Raw genomic sequence first — 20,386 nt, 5'->3', positions numbered from 1 at the left:
CTCTGCTTGGAGTCCCCTTGCTGTGTTTTTAAAAATGATCCAAGATGAACAAATCATGGATCAGCAAAGACTTTGCTACCTACCCCGGTGTCATCCCGGGGACAGTTAAGGCTGATGTATTTTGGAATGTGCTTTATGCAAATCTACCTGTCAAGTTTGCAACTGGGGCACAAGTGATGCCACTGAAGGGGTGTCTGTGTGGCCCAATTTTTAGAATAAAAAGGGAGACTCTGCGTGGAGTCCCCTTGCTGTGTTTTTAAAATTGAGCCAAGATGAACAAATTATGAATCAGCAGACTTTGCTGCCTACCCTGTTGTCATCCCGGGGACAGTTAAGGCAGGCGTATTTTGGAATGTGCTTGATGCAAATCAAAGCATCCAGTTTGCCACTAGGGCACAAGTGATGCCACTGAAGTGGTGTCTGTGGGGTCCAATTGTTGGAACAAAGGGAGACTCTGTTTGGAGTCCGCTTGCTTGCTGTGTTTTTAAAAATGATCCAAGATGAACAAATCATGGATCAGCAAAGACTTTGCTACCTACCCCGGTGTCATCCCGGGGACAGTTAAGGCTGGCGTATTTTGGAATGTGCTTTATGCAAATCTACCTGTCATGTTTGCAACTGGGGCACAAGTGATGCCACTGAAGGGGTGTCTGTGTGGCCCAATTTTGGGAAAAAAGGGAGACTCTGCTTGGAGTCTCCTTGCTGTGTTTTACATGACTTTAGAAGGGCATGCCATGCCTATATCTGTGTCTCCTCCTCTTTTTCCTCGTCCAGCTGTTTAGTTTTTGCATAGGTATTTGTCCTTGTCACTTTCCCATGTGTTTGTGTTGTCTTGGGAGTTATTTGTCACCTTTTGGACATCTTTGAGGGTGTTTACCAGGTGTTTTTAGGTGTTTGTGATTGCCTCCCATTGTTTTCAATGGGGTTCGAGAGGTTCGTCGAACGGCTCGTTGAACGGCTCGTCGAACAGGGCACCGTTCGACGAGCCGAACCGAACTCAAACGCTAGGGGGGTGGCTCATTTCTAGTCATAAGTGTTCAATAATAACAGCAAACTGAGCCCACTCCTTACAGTAAAGGTTATTGCTGCATAGTGCCCAAAAGAAACTGCTGTGGCCTAAGCCTATGTGATCTCAGCTAGTTCCAATCAAAATAATTAAACCTTTCAAAAGCCACTGTTAATTGTCATTTAGAAAGCTAGGAATGGGAGAGGAAGGCGCATCCAACGCTCCTCACTCTTGCAAAATTGTTGCTTTGCTGAAGGCCGCTATGTTTGCCATATTATTACACCTATATAATTGAACTGTAGCAGGGCTTCATAGGACAGCTTAAATTAGACAATAAACTGCAATACTGTAGTAACCTGCAATACTGTAATAGTAAAGTGTATTATATAGGTAATCAAGCGATCGCAAGTCCAATAAGCAGCTAATCATGAATATTAAAAAAAAGACTTTTTTTTTTACAATATAGCAATATATATATATATATATATATATATATATATATATATATATATATAAGCTTAGGTAACCCTTTTTCCATAATGTACATAGTGAAAATAAAAAAAATCAAAACATATTTGGTATCCCCGCATGCTTAATTGTTCAACTAATAACGTGAAAATATTTGTCCCATAAAGCAATTTTTGTTTTATACTGATGGCACCTTCTAAGAAAAAGGAATAAAAAGAGATCAGACAAACATATGGATCCCAAAATTATGTCAGTAAAATATATACTGTAGCTTTAAGAAGCATTCCCATAAACTTTTTTTTAATTAAATGTGTGTGTGTGTGTGTGTGTGTGTGTGTGTGTGTATGTGTATGTGTATGTAATATAGTGTGTGTGATAATATACTCACAAACTGCCTCTCTGGTGTCCAGTCCCACTCTTTTGCTCTTCTTAGCGACATCACCTCAACTGAAACCTGGTGGCCTATTCTATACTCTATGCGTGAGCCGGAAGTCTCTTTTACAATGAAAGCCTAGGTGTCAAGCTGCCACCAGGGGGAGCTGGAGCTCTGCAGCAGAAGACACTACATAGAGCAACGAGAACCAGGAAGTAAATACACAGTGTTCTCGTAGACTGCCTCACAGCATAGCTGGGAAGCAGAGCTACGGGGCGTGCGAGGAATAGTCAGGCAGGCTTGGTCAAACACAGTACGGGCTGAAGCAGGACCAGAGGAATGAACAGAAGCAGAGTCAAAGTCAGGCCGAGGTCAGTACCAGAGGAAGCAACCGAGTGGGGAGGTAGGAGAGGGGACAGAGGACTGGAGGGATGACCAGGGGACAGAACACAGACAAGGGCACGGGGACACAGGAACAGACGGATCAGGATATCCCTCACAGGACCAGCAATCACAGGCAAAGCAGTGCTAAGCTTATACCCGGCGCTGGTTCACTGGAAATGTCAGCTTTTAAGGCATCCAGGCTCCGGAAGTGAGGCCTGGGAGAAGGCTCCGCCCCCTAGCCATGTGGACGGGGAGGTGAACCATGACACTAGGGAGCTTCATTCGAAGGCCCAATAAACTTGCATTGTAGAAGTCACTTCCCAGGAATGTTGCCAGTCTGCAGAGGGGTGATGTCAATGACAGGAGAAGACCGGTGCTGTACATTGGAGGTAGTGGTGGGGGTTGAGTATATTATCACACTCACACTACATTACATGCATGCACACACACATTTATTCCTTAAAAAAATTGTGGGACCTCCGTTGTTGGAGGTGGAATCCCTATCCCCCCCCTTTATTTTTCCCTCTTCTTTTTCATTTTCCTTTTCCTCAGGTTTGACCGATGTCTTTCTAAAACTTTAGTTTTGAATTTTTCGGTAAATTAAGAAATAAAGTATTATAACCTCAATTGGGAATTGATTGATACCTGTGTTAATTGACTCCACTTGATGGAGGCGTCTAGATGTAAGACTATTGTATCTGTATCAAGAATTGTAATATTGTGTTTCATTGTGTTTACCATAATCCTGACTAACTCAATAAAAGAACGTTAAAACTAAAAAATCGTGCACTTTTATAACCTTGAAACCCTCAAACACTTCTATGATTCCCCCAACATTCCCCATAAAATGTTTTTTTTTCGAAGCAAAGTATGGTAAGTTTATTAGGTCAAGGGTTTATTTCCATTATCTGATGGCAGATGGGTTGATATTTTGTTATAAAACAGTTAGGGGTGGTATGCCTCTTTAATGCAATGGCCCTTGGTAATGGAGAAATTCTATTTAGGAATGGAAAATGGAATGTACATCCATCCAGATGGCAGTTTCAAAGACGTTATCTAGTGGCAGGCAATATGTTTGATGTAACAAAGGTGGCAGCTAACTCCTCTTTCATGTGGCAACAGGTTATGTTGAACAGAGATAGTTTATATACAGAATAGTGGGTTGCACTTATAATACTTAATTTTTGCGTGCTACACATTGCTGTGTGCTGTCTGCCCTCTCCATTTTTATTTCCCTAATGCACTTTGAGTTTAATAAAGAAAATAATGTTTTATCATCTTGTGAGTGTCGTGATACATATTCAGATTTCGTTCAAAACATGTTTATTCATTAAATCTTGTAAGGTGAAAAAGAGCAAAAACAATGGCTGAATTGTTGTAATGTTCCTATTCCCATAGTGAAAACAACAATTATGCAAGTCAAACAATACCAACAGAAACAGTAAAGAAAAAGCTTCTCAAAATGTCAAAAGAAACCTAAGAACCTAAAAAAAATGATGGCTCTTTGAACGAGTAGAATTTTTTTTTTTAAATATCGATCAGACTAAAGGTCCCAAGTAATCTTGTCCTGAATGGGTTAAAGGTTTTCCTTTTCATTTGCAGAATTTAGCTAAAATAGCTAAAATTGATCTACAGTGTAAGTTCAGAGGCGTCCTTTTTGAAAATTAGTGATTGGGTTATAAGCATGTCCTCTCAATGATACTGATATTCATCTCTCTATTGACAATGAAATAAGGCAGAATATAGAATTGAATTTTACTGTTCTCTATTTTTGCAAAAAAATCATTGCTGATCATATTCTATTATGTCATGTATTTGTCTTACTGTATGATGTTGACCAATCTCAGGTAGGCACTAACATACAGGGGAAAAAAAGAACACACCTCCTCAACAGCTTAGAACAGACTTTTTCGTGTATAAGATATGTAATGACAGACAGTTTGTTCTCACTGATCTAACTAGAGAGCTGTGTTTGATTACAAAATGCCATGTACTGGTGGTAACAGATATGTTCTCAGCATGACCCAAGGCCTACCCATTCTCCAACATGACAGCCAAAACAACAATCAAGAAATTGCTTACAGAAGTAGTCTGTCGCTTTGGAATCCCAGAAGTTATAGAGAGCGATCAAGGCCCTGCCTTTACAGCAGACGTGACCAGAGAGCTCTGGTCCCTAGTGGGAGCACACTTAGGTCTTCACACATCCTACCACCCCCAGAGGAGTGGCAAAGTTGAAAGACCCTGAAAAATAAAATTCTAAAAGCCAGTCAGGAACTGTCTCTTCCCTGGCCTGAGATAATGCCCATAGCCCTGTACTCAGTCAGAGACACCCTACGCCAACCTACAGGGCTAACTCCTTATGAGATTCTGTTTGGGGGGCCTCCAAGATTAGGACAGTACTAACCACAACAGTTGAGTGTAGGATATGACAAACTGTCTACCATTGTCATAGGCCTCTGTAATGAATTTAGAGGTAACACACAATGCGGTTTACTCTTCCATTCCAGACCCGGAAGCTGAGACAACTGGAGATACGATACAACCAGGAGATTACGTTCTTGTGAAAAAAACATGTGAAGGGACTACTCCAACCCCGGTTTGAGGGCCCATTTCAGGTGCTCTTAATATTTCCCACAGCTGTAAAATTGGAAGGGCGACCTACCTTGATCCATGCTTCACACTGTAAGAAAATCTCGGCAAGGCCGTAAGACTAAAGGATGCTGTATCTTCTCTTTATGATTACTATGCCCCATATCTCAAGTCAACAAGTTGCTATTACAGGATAAGCTGGCACTATCATTTTTTGGTATAATGAAACCTCAGCCACAGTGGTAACTCTTAAAGCAGATTACTGTAGGATCATAGACTGCGAGGACAGACATTGGGCCCATGGATTACAGCATGCTTGCTCTCCCGCTATGTTGAATTCAACATATTAAACATGGACAGCAGTATTTATGTGTCGAGGATAAATACTGGGACACTGGAGTATGTAGATACTGGGGAGCAGCAGGTTGGAATACTGGAGGTGACTGGGGGTATAAACCTCAAATCATAAATAGAGAAATCCCCACTATCTCTATTCATAGGGTTTTCTATTGTCAGAACTAAGGTGTTACAGGTTCCTACAGTCTGACAGTTAGTGACATAACTAGGTTTAGCCATGGTCATGCGGGATATTAATGATCTTTGGTTATTATCCTTCTTTGGTGCAGATTTCTGGCTATCAACATACAATGGATGGGGATGGGGGGACCTAAAGGCATACTGAGACTCAAAAGTATGAACAAATATACGAGTTAATGGGACAAAGTAAAACAAAGACAATACAAGCAGACTAACCCATTACTACTTGACATATCCCATGTACTGACAAAAAAAGGAATGATAGCCATAGCTAATTTGATCTTTGAGGACACTTATGCTATAGAACAAGGAGTCTAATTTATAGTTAGAATGGATGAAGTATGCTGCAGTACAGTACAATAAATTCAAGTGTTTTGCATGTGCAGGAGCCAGACCTCATCTAGGCACTGTTCCACTAGATATTCCTGAAGAAATAGAGGAATGTTGTTTATGTCTTTTTACTAATAGCTCCTCTAATGAGACAATCTGTAGAGAATGGAAACTAAAATATCCGGTAGTTAATGAAACCCCGAATTCTGCGACAGGTATCACCATTTACAGGGGTAATTACACCTGTTTTAATGTTATCCCACCAAACGATGGCAGGTTTTTGGGTACTTTTTCTGATGGGTGGTATACCAGATATAGCAATAGAACCAGTAGCCTACTATTTAATCAAGTTCAGCCAGTCATGGATGTTTATTGGATTTGTGGAGATGGGACATTCAGGTCAAGATTGGAAGGCAACTGGGCAGGACAGTGTGCTCTGGCCAAAGTTCTTATGCCACTTCACATAGTCTCTGAGGGAGCAGGAGCCTCATAATCTATGGGTATACATAGAAGTAGAAGGGAAGTAGAGATCAAGGGAAGTTTAGACCCCCATGTTTATATTGATCTTATACGGGTTCCTAGGGGGGGTTCCAGATGAATTTAAAGCAAGCTATCAGATAAAGGCTGGATTTGAGTCCTTCATTATTCCGCTAGTAACCATTAACAAAAATGTAGACTGGATCAATTATCTTTATTATAACCAGCAGCGGTTTGTTAATTATACTAGAGATGCTTTACAAGGAATAGTGGAACAGCTTGGGTCCATGTCAGCTATGGCCTATCAGAACAGAATGGCTCTGGATATGATCTTAGCGGAAAAAGGAGTCTGTAAAATGATTGGGGATACCTGCTGTACATATATTCCAGAAAATGTTGGTACAAATGGTAAATTAACAATAGCCTTGGAGAAGTTAACTAGTTTGTCAGAAGGATTAAAAAGGATTCTGGAGTGACAGACCCATGGGATTTATATTTTTCATGAATGTCAGGATTACAGAAGTGGCGAGCCCAGATAGGCATAACTATACTGATAATATTTGTAATTCTATTTCTTGTAGTAATCTGTGTTATCCCATGTATTAAAAAAATACTGTTTAAAGGTGTAGAAGGATTGACCCCGACATTTCCCCATATTGATGAATCTGAGAAAGAATCTGATATGTACATACATCCCATAAGAACCACAGTCCAGTACAAAAATAATGATAGTACAGGGAATTAACAGGGATAATGGCAATACTCTGGTCCTGAGCAATCCGGGTATAAGGCCCCTTTCACACGTCAGTGATTCTGGTACGATTGTGCTTTTTTTTTTAAACGTACCAGAATCACTGACATACGCAGACCTATTATAATGAATGGGTCTGCTCACACATCAGTGATTTTTCACTGCACGTGTCTCTGTGCGGCGTACCCGCGTGTCCGTGATTGCCGCACGGAGACATGTCCATTTTTTCTGGCATCACTGATGTCCCACGGATCACGCAGTGGTGTGATCCGTGAAACACGTGCCAGAAAAAAACGTGCTTTTAAAATAAAAATCATTTTTACTCACCCGGCTCCAGCGATGTCCTCTGCAGCCCGTGCAGCTTGCTGCTTCTGAGCCGGCTCATTACTGTTGCGCATATTCATGATGCACGACACAGCCGACCTGGAAGCAGCTGCTGCGGGGGTCAGCGCCGGCCGGATGCTGCACCGCTGGAGCGATCAGCACCATGGAGAGCGGGAGCTCGCACAGGTGAGTTAATCTCTAAGTGCAATCACGGGCCATGGAGAATGGAGCCCGGATTGCACTTAGACAACCCACGTGTGCCGTAATTCACGGCACATGGAGGGACATGTGCGTGTTTTACACGCCAGTGAAAAACGTCAGTGTTTTTCACTGGCGTGTGAAACGGGCCTAAAGGGGAGTGCTCCAAAAGGGATCATTAATCTCAATCCGGTGAAACTCCATTACTCTCCCCGCTCCGGACCAGTCTGATTCAAAGGTAATTCAGGTAGGGATAGACTTTGGGAATCAGAGAGAAAAATATTTTAGGGAGGACTGTGAGAATACAATATATTTTTCTATTTGCTTTTATACTGTGAGAATATATATACTTTTTATATGCTTTTCTATAACCAAATTTTCTTTTTAAAACTTTTTTAAATGAGTAAGTAGAGAGAGCCTGTTTTCTGGGTATTGCTGCATATCAGGAAAGCAAGTATGTGCATACCAAGGTCAGCAGCTGGCATCATGAGACAAGGGCCCCTCGAGCTATGGTGGATTCAAGATAAAGCACCCCGGGGCTACGTGACAATGGCGCCATGAGCAATGGAAGGGACGCAGAGGGGGAATTCCAAAAATGGATATGCGTCACAGAGTTTTTGCATATGTTTTTAATATAACCAATGGCATACTTAGAAATTTTACTAAGAGATTAACCCATTACAGCTCTATAAAAGGCTTGTAAAAATAAAGCACATCACTCTTGTGCACCTGCTCTCACTGAGTGGGGTTTATACCAGATATCTGTTTGGTCTGAATTCCTTCGCTGGCACTCAGTAACCTTTTAATCTGAGATTTAGCAGACATTCGCTGTTAAGAAAGAGATATCTTTTCCGAAACTGTGGAATTTTTCCTTATCACCACCAGTATAGCAGAGATTAATGTAATTACTAACATTTCTTCAGCTTTAATCTCAGGGCAGTCTGGGGGCATGGAACTTTGCAGCAGTGCAGACAGGAGAGGCTTATAGAAGTGTTTGCAATAAGACAAGGTTCTGCTGTATGTCCCCTCTGTGTTAGCAATTACACTCATCTTTTCTTTTTTTTCAGCACCATGTCATACACATCTGTCTTATGAGATCACTGAAGAGATCAAACTGTCTGTTAAAACATGACTCCCACAGTAAACAAACCTAGTGTAAACTATTGAGTGTGTGTGCTTTTTTTCATTGTACGTTGCTGCCTGCTCATGATTAGTCAACATTACGCAGAAGAAGAAGTACCCACACAAAGTGAAAACTATCTGATAATGCCCAGTTGGGGTTATCATAAATTATAACCTAAACTTTACAAGCCAATATCTCCGCAACAAAGAGAACAAATTAGAATATACAAACTATGTTTTATTCAGCTGTACAGCCATTATTCCTTTATGTCACCAGTAGTGATGGGCAAATAATAACTATTCATGTCCGGATTATTTGTAACAAATGCCAAAGTACTATTCCGGTATTCGTCACAAATAACAATCCTAATGCAAGTCAATAGCGAACCCAAGCATTTTTCTTGTTGTGTCGAATACTGGAATAGAACTCGGTAAGCATTATCCGAACATGAATAGTTACTATTCACCCTTCACTAGTGCCAAGTTAAACATGCTCAAACTAGTGAAATATGCTTTTTAATAACAGCAACCTATATATTTTCTAGATAATGAAAAAGTAAGGCAAAAATACATGATGACATAGAAATTGCATGGTCACATTTCAACATTGCATCAATATTTTTATTTTTGGTTGCAACTCTTAAACTAGACATATAACGTCACCCTATGGGCTTCAATTTAAGTTGTGTGTGACTTAATGCACTCATGCTACTTGTCTGTGATTTGGCCCAAATTTAAATTCTAAAATAATTATTAGCAAATTACAGGTAGCTAATAACACAAATACTTTTCATCGTGTGATTTATCTGCGAAAGTTGCTATCATACAACCGATGTCTCTGTGTAGCCCAAAACCCCCAAAAAGCTTGAAGCCAACAATGTTTGCTAATAAAAATGCTATAGATGTCTTGAAAAGTAACCTTTTAACACATTTTATAATTTGCCGTCACTCCAACTGCAAGCAGATTTATGGGAGTTTAGGTCCTGAGACCGCATTGACTGCTAAATACCCTGCAACCAGGTAACAGGAATAAATAGCAAGTGCTCCAGGATGCAAAAAGAGTAGGACAAAGATTAAATAGACCTCGACCACCAACAATCATCTTGCAATTAGATGCATATTAAAATATATAAAACAAATGTAAAAAAATGTTTAGCTACCCTTTAATAAAAAAGTCAATGGACAATCCAATATAAAACAGTCATTTGTATATGATAAAAAAATGTCAATAGATTTATGGCTTTTTTGAATAATATGACTACAATCAGAAACACTTTTTGAAATGTAATATAGCTCTATCTTTTGTTTTCCTCAGTGCTAATTGAGCTTCATTGTTCCTCAAAGTATATATAAAAGGATTAAGCAAAGGAGTGAGGATAGTATAAAGCACAGATAGTATCTTATTAAAGCTAGAAGCCCCAGTAGTGGTTGGGCGAACATAGACAAAAATCATTGTGCTGTAGTAAATAGTTACAACTGTGAGATGGGAAGCAAAAGTGGAGCTTGCCTTTCTTCTTCCAGTCCCTGAAGTAATAGCCATTATAGTGGTAAGTATCTTGAAGTAAGATAACAATGTAACCAAGCATGAACCGACCAATATTACCGAGGCTAAGAGAAAAATCAAAGTCTCTGTTTGATGGACATTGGTACATGACAACTTAAGAAGTGGAGTGATATCACAGAAAAAGTGCTGGATATGGTTAGGGCCACAAAACTGTAATGTGGAAATGAAAAGTATAGAAGACATAGTGGATATGAATCCCGAAGACCAACAAGAACTAACAAAAACAGTACAAAACTTTGTAGTCATGATATTGTGATAGCGTAAAGGCTTACATATGGCTCCAAACCTATCATAGGCCATTATGGCAAGCAGAAAACATTCAGTAGATCCCAGAGATCCAAAAAAATAAAGCTGAGTAAGACAAGCCACAAATGATATTGTGCTGTTTCCAGTCACTGAACCATGAAGCATTTTGGGTAAAGTGACAGAAATGTAGCACATTTCCAGAGCAGCGAGATGACTGAGGAAGAAGTACATTGGCGTGTGAAGCGTTCTTTCAAACCTGCAGATGATGATAATTATGAGGTTTCCAGATAACGTTGCTACATAAATGAGACCAAAAGAGATCATAAAAACAACTTGTGCAACAGACGTATCCCAAAGCTGCAAAAGGAAAAAGACTGTAACCTGAGTGTTATTTATACTCTTCATCTCCATGATACTAGAAAGCAAAATAGAAACAATTGTAATGTAAATGTATTTTGCTGAAATGTTGCACAACTAACATAATATAAGTTCTATAGAAACCTAAAAAGTCACTATCCTGAAATAAATTCACTTCCTAATAAACTTAGTAAATAGCACTGCTTTGGGTACACTGCAGTCAGTATGGTACAACTACTTATTAGGCAATATGCAATGTATAGATCTATCTGGATGGGGATTTATGATAACACATCAATTTCCCTCATGTGGAGTAATAGGGATTAAGTGCGACCATACAATACTCCTTTGGGTGCCAAATGTTGAGATATACTGCTGCTTCTAGGGTAGAGTATGACTCTAAAATTGACATGATGGAACAACTTAATTTATTGAATACATTTTTGCCCCAATTTCATTTTTTTGGTTCTGTTCATAAACCAATAAAAAATCCATATGAAACTAGAAGCATACCTTGTTTATTACTATGATACCCTATAATGCATATTCAAGATCAATATTTTCCAATTACAGTTTTTAGGTCAAGTGTATAGTATTTTGTTGGTACTATTATCATCCCTATTGGACATCCTCACATTATATAACATGTTGGGGGTAATTTCTTGTCTGTATTCTCTTTACTTCAAGTACTTCCTTCTAAACAAATGATAAATACAAATTCTTGAGTTACCAAAAAGATTTGCATTCTAGGGATTTATGAAAGCTGGTTGTCAATCTCTATGAGAGCTGTAGTGGTAATAACAAGTTGTGAACATTGCAATTGTAGGATAAGTGTCAAAATATATAATATATATATATATATTTATTTATTTAATTAGCATTTCCTGTAGCTATGTTTTAATATGAATGACATGAAAATGAAAATTTTAAGAGCTTATAAATAAACTTCTCATATACAATGTCTGAAAAGGTAAACAGATGTTTCCAACTTTTTGTGTATTTTGGTCTTTATTTGCCAATTTGTATTAAGAAATCAAATATACACTAAGAATCAATGCACAAGTAAGATTAGAAAAATGCGGATCTACACATAATCTGCTATTATTCATGTCAAAGAAGATATATACGGTATATATATATATATATATATATATATATATATATATATATACACATCTTTTTTATATATATATATATATAATATAATATATTATTTTCAGATGACTAGCGGATATCATTACTATGCAGGTATTCAGCTTTGGGTAAAGAACATCTATAATTCATAGAAACTGGAGTTTTATTAATTTGGAAAAGAATGTGAAAAAGAGAAATATAGGAAACATATATTGGATAAAACGGAACTTGTATCCTATGTTGATTATATTACTGAAAGAAATGTTACCCTATTGTCTTCATTTTTAGCACTTTTTATTCACTGCATACATTTTTGTACAATAAACTGGATACTTACAATGAGAGAAGTAAGCCTGGGAATACACTGCATAATGATTATTGCACATGTTATTTTAGATCATATTATGCTTTACCAGAAAGGTATTGTTATATATATATATATATAAAATCTGTGGATGAGTATTTTAAGCCATATACACAAGAGTATACCAGATAAGCAAATAATATTCTTAGGTAATTACAACAATAGCATTTAGACTAATTGCTTCCCAAAAGAAATCAATCTTGGAAAGCACAAATATTTATCAGCGATGAAAATGTAGGATTGTTACTTCTTAATTTTCAAAGTATAAAATCTATGCCTAAGTATTTTGTAAAAGGGGTGGATTTTTACAAGATATATAAAAAATGTTCACATGCTCTTGTGTTTATGTAACGCACTAATGAATAAAAACACAGAATAGAAAAAAACATATTCACAAGTCTCCCCTTCTCCATTTATTCTTCATCTGAATGTAGTAGTGATCTGTTCTGGACATATACAGTTCTAAAGTTTAGAGTCACTTGGATATTTCCTTATTTTTGAAAGGAAAGCACATTTTTTCAATGAAGCTAACATTAAATTAAGCAGAAATACACTCTATACATTGTTAATTTGGTAAATTACTATTCTAGCTTCAAACGTCTGGTTTGTAATGCAATATCTACATCAATTTATAGAGGCCCATTTCCAACAACCACCACTCCAGTTTTCTAATGGTACATTTTGTTTGCTAACTGTGCTAGAAGGCTAATGGATGTTTAGAAATTGCTTGAGCAAGTATGTTAGTACAGCTGAAAACAGTTTTTCTGATTAGAAAAGCTATAAAACTGACCTTTCTTTGAGCTAGTTGACAATTTGGAGCTTTAAATTTGTTGGTTGCATTAAACTCTAAAAATGGCCAGAAAAAGAGAACTTTCATGTGAAACTATACAGTATATTCTTGTTTTTAGAAATGAAGGATATTCCATGCGAGAATTTGCCAAGAAACTGAAGATTTCCTACAACGGTGTGTACTACTCCATTCAGAGGAGAGCACAAACAGGCTCTAACAAGAGTAGAAAGAGATGTGGGAGGTCCCGCTGCATAACTGAGCAACAAGACAAGTACATTAGAGTCTCTTTTTTGAGAAATCGAGGCCTCACAGGTCCTCACTTGGCAGCTTCATTAAATAGTACCCGCAAAACACCAGTGTCAACGTCTACAGAGAAGAGGCGACTCCAGGATGCTGGCCTTCAGGGAAGAGTGGCAAAGAAAAAGCCATATCTGAGACTGGCTAATAAAAGGAACATATTAATAAGGACAAAAGAACACAGACACTGAACAGAGGAAGATTGGAAAAAAGTGTTATGGACAGATGAATCGAAGTTTGAGGTTTTTGGACCCCCCAGAGAACATTTGTGAGACGCAGAACTACTGAAAAGATGCTGGAAAAGTGCCTGATGCCATCTGTCAAGCATGGTGGAGGTAATGTGATGGTCTGTGGTTGCTTTGGTGCTGGTAAAGTGGGAGATTTGTACAAGGTAAAAGGGAATTTGAATAAGGAAGGTTATCACATTTTGCAACGTCATACCATGTGGACAGCGCTTGATTGGAGCCAATTTCATCCTACAACAGGACTATGACCCAAAGCACACCTCCAAATTATGCATGAACTATTTAGGGAAGAAGCAGGCAGCTGGTATTCTATCTGTATTGGAGTGGCCAGCTCAGTTACCAGATCTCAACCCTATTGAGCTGTTGTGGGAACAGCTTGACCGTATGGTACGCAAAAAGTGCCGATCAAGCCAATCCAACTTGTGGGAGAGGCTTCTGGAAGCATGGGGTGAAATATCTTCAGATTATTTCAGCAAATTAACTGCTAGAATTCCAAAGGTCTGCAAAGGTGTAATTGATGCAAATGGACCATTCTTTGGTAAAGCAAAGATTGAAGGAGAAAATTATTATTTCAAGTAAAAATTATTATTTCTAACCTAGTCAATGTCTGGACTATATTTTCTATTCATTATGCAACTCATTTGATAAATAAAAGTATGATTTTTCATGGAAAAGACAAAATTGTCTGGGTAACCCCATACATTTCAACTGTAGTGTAGGTGCAAGCCCAATGGGTGAGACAACCATCTAATAGACATTTATGAGATCTCATTGTGGATTTGGCAGGAAGTCTGAATTTACCAATTCTTTGTTCTGACTTACTAACTTTTTCTCAGAATCTGGACCCTTCTATTATCGCTACTCACGTTCTTGTGGAATTCAATGCTATTTTGTATCTGGGCTTATGTAAGGGGATGCAGTAGCAAATGCAAGTAAACATTGTCATGTAGTGTCCATACATTGTAATAGCAGGAACAAAAGAAAAAAAGAGCAGGCCAGAACTACCAAGTGAAACGTCAGTTTCTTGGAGGAATGAGATAAGCGGGGAAACCAAGTTATGTGACAGCTCTCGCATGGTTAAAAATTCTAACATATAAAAGGTTCCAATGACTAGCGAAAATGTGGACTTGGTGTCATATCTTGTCCAGGTAGGCCCTGTGGGCTTATACCCCATCACCCCAGAAGCATCCATGAAACGGTGGGGTCCCAGGTAAGACCTAAGCTGAGAGGAAGATCCATGATCTAAGTTAAGAGGAAGATCAGTGACCTGAGCTGGGTAGAAGAACTGTTATAAAACCATAAGAAACCCATGATCTGCGCAATTAGAAGTACATGAGGAAGATCAGACTACGCAGGTCAGTGTCCTGAGCCCCAAGTTCATAGTCAAGCAGTAGACTACGTTGGTCAAAATCCAGAGCCAGGCCATTATTTCCTGCCAGAGATACGGTATTCAGTGGGGACTTAGGCCATGCTTCAGAGAGCGTAGGCAGCCAGCCTGCATAATGTGTGAGGAAACACCTGATTTTGACTTGTTGCCTAGCAAGTAGTATATTATACTATATATACTAGGGCCTGTGCAGTGTTTAGTATTGTTTAGATAAGTAGATGATAGTTATGAATAGAGTGACACTGACGTTTCCCTGTTAGAGGGATCTAAAGTTTGATAGCACTGTCAGTGACATTTAGTAAATGATAGGAGTAATGCCGTGTAAATAATTCTGTTATTGTATACTGGAAATCCGTGTTGTTGATTTATATTATGTGAAGTACTCTGATTTTCCACTGTTACTTGTGTCATATCATTAGGTCATAATTCTTAGTTTAAATAAAGTTAATTTCTCACGAGCTGCGCCTATGCTCTGGAACACACTACCAAGAGCAATCCGATTAATTCCCAACATCCACACCTTTAAGCGGGCCCTACAAATTCATTTCTTTAGACTAGCCTATCACCTCACTGCCCTGATCTAATCTAGTCCCTTTCTGCCCTTCCCAAAAATTTACTTCCAATTCTCGTCCCCTGTACCTGTATAAATTCTGGCCAATGACGGGTTCATGCAGCTGCTTTTGAATCCCCTATTAAATTGGTGGCTGGACCATATATAACAAGCTTTTCTCCCCCCATTCACCTTTTGTGTCTCCCCTATTTCCTCATAGGCTGTAAGCTTACGAGCAGGGCCCTCACTCCTCCTGGTATCTTAATTTTGTTATTTTGGAGCGAGCGAGGTGCTGAACTGAACTTAAGTGCTGAATTTAAGATAAGTGCATAGTTTCAACACAATTACATAGTTTGACACAAGAACATAGTTTGAATTTATCCTTAGACGTTTTCCATTGGGTTTCTTTAGTTTTTTTCTCTTTGTTTTTCTACTTTACTGTTGATCCCCATTTGATAGGTGCTCCATGGACAATGCTACCAGGTGTGTATCTTGTCAGATGTATGCATGCCTTGAGCAGCCGTTCGAGGGTGACTATGTCTGCACTCGATGCAAGCATGTTGCGTGTTTGGAAGCCAAGGTAACTGATCTAAATAAGCAGCTTGCAACACTAAGGGGCATTGCAAACCTGGAGAGGAGTTTAGAGCTCACTGAGCTTTCTCTGGCTGGGGCCAGTGATATGGAGGAGGGTGGAGGTGGGGAAGATCAGGACCCAGAGGTAGGTAGCTGGGTAACAGTTAGAAGAAGAGGTAGGGGGAAAAGTGTCAGGGAGCCTAGTCCTGACCTGGCACAACCTAGTAAATATGCCTGTTTGGCTGATATTAGGAATGAAGGGCCTGGACTAGGGTCACTACAGCAGGATGTTGCTCCTAGCAACCAGGAAAACAACTGCTGTAGGAAGGAGGGAAATAGGAGTGCAGCAAAGCCCAGACAGATGTTGGTGGTAGGGGACTCTATAATTAGGCGGACAGACAGGGTCATCTGTCGCCGAGACCGTGAATGCCGAACAGAGTGTTGTCTGCCGGGTGCTCGGGTTCGGCATATTGTGGATCGGATAGACAGATTGCTTGGTGGGGCTGGGGAAAACCCAGCGGTCATGTCATGGTGCACATTGGTACTAATGACAAAGTTAGAGGCAGGTGGAAGGTCCTTAAAAATGATTACAGGGAACTAGGAGAGAAGCTGAAGTCCAGGACCTCCAAGGTGGTGTTTTCAGAAATACTACCGGTGCCACGAGCGTCACTAGAAAGACAGCGGGAGCTTAGGGAGATAAATATGTGGCTTAGAAATTGGTGCAGGAAGGAAGGGTTCGGGTTCATGGAGAACTGGGCCGACTTCTCAGTCGGCTACAGGCTCTACGGTAGGGACGGGCTGCACCTCAATGGGGAAGGTGCAGCTGTGCTGGGGGAGAAAATGGTCAGACGGATGGAGGAGCTTTTAAACTAGGATGGGGGGGGAGGGAGGGTAGTGGAGCAAATAAGGGGATAGATAGAGCAGATAGAGACAGGGAGACGGTAGGGGTCAATGAAGGATTAGGGGGGGATGGGACATACAAGGAACGTAGGGAGGCTAGGAGTAATAAAGGTGTTAATAGGATTAAATGTCTACTGGCAAATGCAAGAAGTCTTGCAAACAAAATGAATGAATTGGAGACTCTTATGTTAACCATGGATTATGATGTGGTGGGCATTACGGAAACCTGGCTGGATGAAAGCCATGACTGGGTGACAAACATACAGGGTTATAGTACATTTAGGAAGGACAGGAAAGGCCAAAAAGGTGGTGGGGTGTGTATATTTATTAAATCTAACCTAAAACCTGTGTTGTATGATGACATTGAGGGGAACAGCAACAATGTAGAGTCAGTATGGGTAAATGTACATGGGGAGGGGAATAATGGAAAAATGCTAATTGGAGTTTGCTATAAGCCTCCTAACATACCTGAACAAATAGAGGGTGAAATGCTGGAACAAATTGAAAAGGCAGCTAATAATAATAATCGGGTTCTTATTATGGGGGATTTCAACTATCCAGACATTCAGTGGGACATAGAATCTTCTGGTTCTGCTAAAAGCTGTAAGTTCTTATCTACCATTCAAGACCATTTCCTCTCTCAGATGGTAGGTGAACCGACCAGGGGAGATAATTTGCTAGATCTGGTCCTGTCAAATAGACCGGATACAATTTCAGATCTACAGGTCCGGGAGCACTTGGGCACCAGCGATCATAATATGGTAAGCTTCAACATAATATTCAATAGAACATTTCAAAGGGGGAATGCTAAAACCTGGAATTTTAGGAAAGCTGATTTCAACAAATTAAGGGAAGAGCTTAAATGTGTAGATTGGGACAAAGTCATGGTAACTGGGGATACCGAACATAAATGGGGTAAGTTTAAGGATATACTACTAGAGTCCTGTAAAAAACGTATACCCAGTGGTAATAAAATGTCCAGGAATAAAAAGAAACCACTATGGATAAATAAGACTGTACAAAGTATAATAAAACAAAAACAAAGGGCATTTAAAATCTTAAAGGCTGAGAATACAGAAATAGCATTGCAGGAGTATAAAGATATCAATAGGAAATGTAAAAAAGAAATCAAACAAGCAAAATTAGCTACTGAAACAAAAATCGCCAATGACATTAAAATAAATCCCAAAATCTTTTATAAATACATTAATGCCAAAAGGAAAACAAAGGATAGTATCGGCCCCTTAAAATATAATAACAAGTTAGTTATAGAGGACAAACAAAAGACTGAGATATTAAATAGACATTTCTCATCTGTATTCACCAAGGAACTGACTGTACCAGGGATCATTCAACAAGTGAAAAATCAAAGTCCACCACCCGATATAATTAATTTAACACAAGATGAAGTACGCCTACGTCTGAGTAAATTAAACATTGACAAATCCCCAGGACCAGATGGCATTCATCCACGAATATTGAGGGAATTGAGCTCCGTAATCGACAGACCGCTGTATCTCATCTTTTTAGACTCACTTGTAACAGGGTTGGTGCCTCAGGATTGGAGGATTGCTGATGTGGTACCGATATTTAAGAAAGGTAAGAGGGTAGATCCAGGCAACTACCGTCCAGTAAGCCTGACATCAGTAGTATGCAAAGTTTTTGAGGGCATTTTAAGGGATGACATGCAAAAATATATTGCAGAAAATAATATGATAACTGACAAACAGCATGGATTCATGAAAGATAAGTCGTGTCTAACCAACCTGTTGGGGTTCTATGAGGGGGTAAGTTCAAACCTGGATATTGGTAATGCAGCTGATGTGATTTATTTGGACTTTGCAAAGGCATTTGATACTGTACCACATAATAGCCTTATACTAAAGCTCCAGAAGCAAGGACTAGGGGACACAATATGCAACTGGGTAAGGAATTGGCTAAAAGATAGGAAACAAAGAGTAGTCATAAATGGTACATTCTCTAAATGGGCTGTAGTCAGCAGTGGGGTGCCGCAGGGATCTGTGCTTGGACCGATTCTTTTTACTCTCTTTATTAATGACCTTGTGGATGGAATTGATAGTACAGTGTCAGTCTTTGCCGATGACACCAAACTATGTAGGATATTAAAAACTGACCTGGATAGTACAATATTACAAAAAGATCTGGATAAGATGTCAGAATGGGCAGATACTTGGCAAATGAGATTTAATGTTGATAAATGTAAAGTAATGCACCTAGGACGGAGTAATCCTATAGCTGCATATACATTAAATGGAAGTAAACTCGGGACTACAGAACAGGAGAAGGACTTGGGTATTCTCATTACAAATAAGCTGAGCAGCAGCACTCAATGTCAAGCAGCAGCTGCTAAAGCAAACAAGATTTTAGGGTGTATAAAAAGAGAGATTAGATCCCGTGATCCCAACGTATTGTTACCCCTCTATAAATCACTTGTAAGGCCACATCTGGAATACGGGATCCAGTTTTGGGCTCCACATTTTAAAAAGGACATTCAGAAGTTAGAGTCAGTTCAAAGGTGGGCAACTAGACTATTACAAGGAATGGAAGGCCTCCCATATGATGACAGGTTGAAAAAGTTAGATATGTTTAGCTTAGAAAAAAGACGTCTCAGAGGAGATCTCATTTATATGTATAAATACATGTGTGGTCAATATAAAGGACTGGCACATGACTTATTCCTTCCAAAGACAGTACTAAGGACTAGGGGGCACTCACTGCGAGTGGAAGAAAAGCGATTCCGAAACCTAAATAGGAAAGGGTTCTTTACAGTTAGAGCGGTCAGACTGTGGAATGCCCTACCACAAGAGGTAGTAATGGCAGATACTATAACAGCTTTTAAAAAAGGGCTGGATGATTTCCTCAGTACACAAAACATTGTTGGTTATAAATGACTTAGTGACTAAATGTAGAACTGGTGGAGGAAGGTTGAACTAGATGGACCTAGGTCTTTTTTCAACCTAAGTAACTATGTAACTATGTATTGTCTCATAATGTCTGTACATGTCACCTCTGAATTGTAAAGTGCTGTGGAATATGTTGGCGCTATAGAAATAAAACATTATTATTATTATTAATTAAACAGTTGTTGGTTCAGTTACCCCTGACTATTCATTCTCTGCATAGTTGCATCCGACTATCTGCTTTAGGCCCCCTTCACACGTCCGTGAAAAACACGCACGTGTGTTACGGGCCGTTTTTCGGGTCCGTGTCCCGTTTTTGTGTCCGTTTTTATGGTCCGTGTGGCACCTGTGTGAATTGCGTATGCTAGCCGTGTTTGTGTGCAGAACGTCCGTGTGTGCGTGTGGAATTAACGTGTATGTGTACGTGTAATGTCCGTGTGTAATGTCCGTGTGTGTGATGCACAATGTCGTTTATAAATGTCGGCTGACAGCAGACAGA

The 20,386-nt window shown here is 39.4% G+C and overlaps 1 protein-coding gene across 1 annotated transcript; it reads right to left on the bottom strand.

Annotated features, from left to right (window-relative positions):
• Positions 1-1,027: 1,027 nt before the first annotated feature.
• LOC142245829 (olfactory receptor 6B9-like) lies at positions 1,028-20,108 on the bottom strand. Its single transcript, XM_075318838.1, has 4 exons — positions 20,086-20,108; positions 16,866-16,894; positions 9,864-10,701; positions 1,028-1,127 (listed from the first exon to the last, which is right to left on the bottom strand). Exons 1-4 carry the CDS (start codon positions 20,106-20,108, stop codon positions 1,028-1,030), a joined length of 990 nt encoding a protein of 329 aa, XP_075174953.1.
• Positions 20,109-20,386: the final 278 nt, after the last annotated feature.

This window comes from Anomaloglossus baeobatrachus, chromosome 1 (assembly GCF_048569485.1).
Source record: "Anomaloglossus baeobatrachus isolate aAnoBae1 chromosome 1, aAnoBae1.hap1, whole genome shotgun sequence".
Lineage (NCBI taxonomy): Eukaryota > Metazoa > Chordata > Amphibia > Anura > Aromobatidae > Anomaloglossus > Anomaloglossus baeobatrachus.
This window is presented reverse-complemented; position numbering and strand designations above follow the sequence as displayed.

Excerpts from the sequence above, each read along its gene's own strand:
- LOC142245829 (XM_075318838.1), bottom strand. The coding sequence starts at position 20,108 with ATGCAGAGAATGAATAGTCAGGG. Across the intron at positions 16,895-20,085 it reads CAGAGAATGAATAGTCAGGG|CACAGCTGCACCTTCCCCAT; the intron begins GTAACTGAACCA and ends TTTCTCCCCCAG. Across the intron at positions 10,702-16,865 it reads ACCTTCCCCATTGAGGTGCA|TTGTTTTTATGATCTCTTTT; the intron begins GCCCGTCCCTAC and ends CTGTTGCACAAG.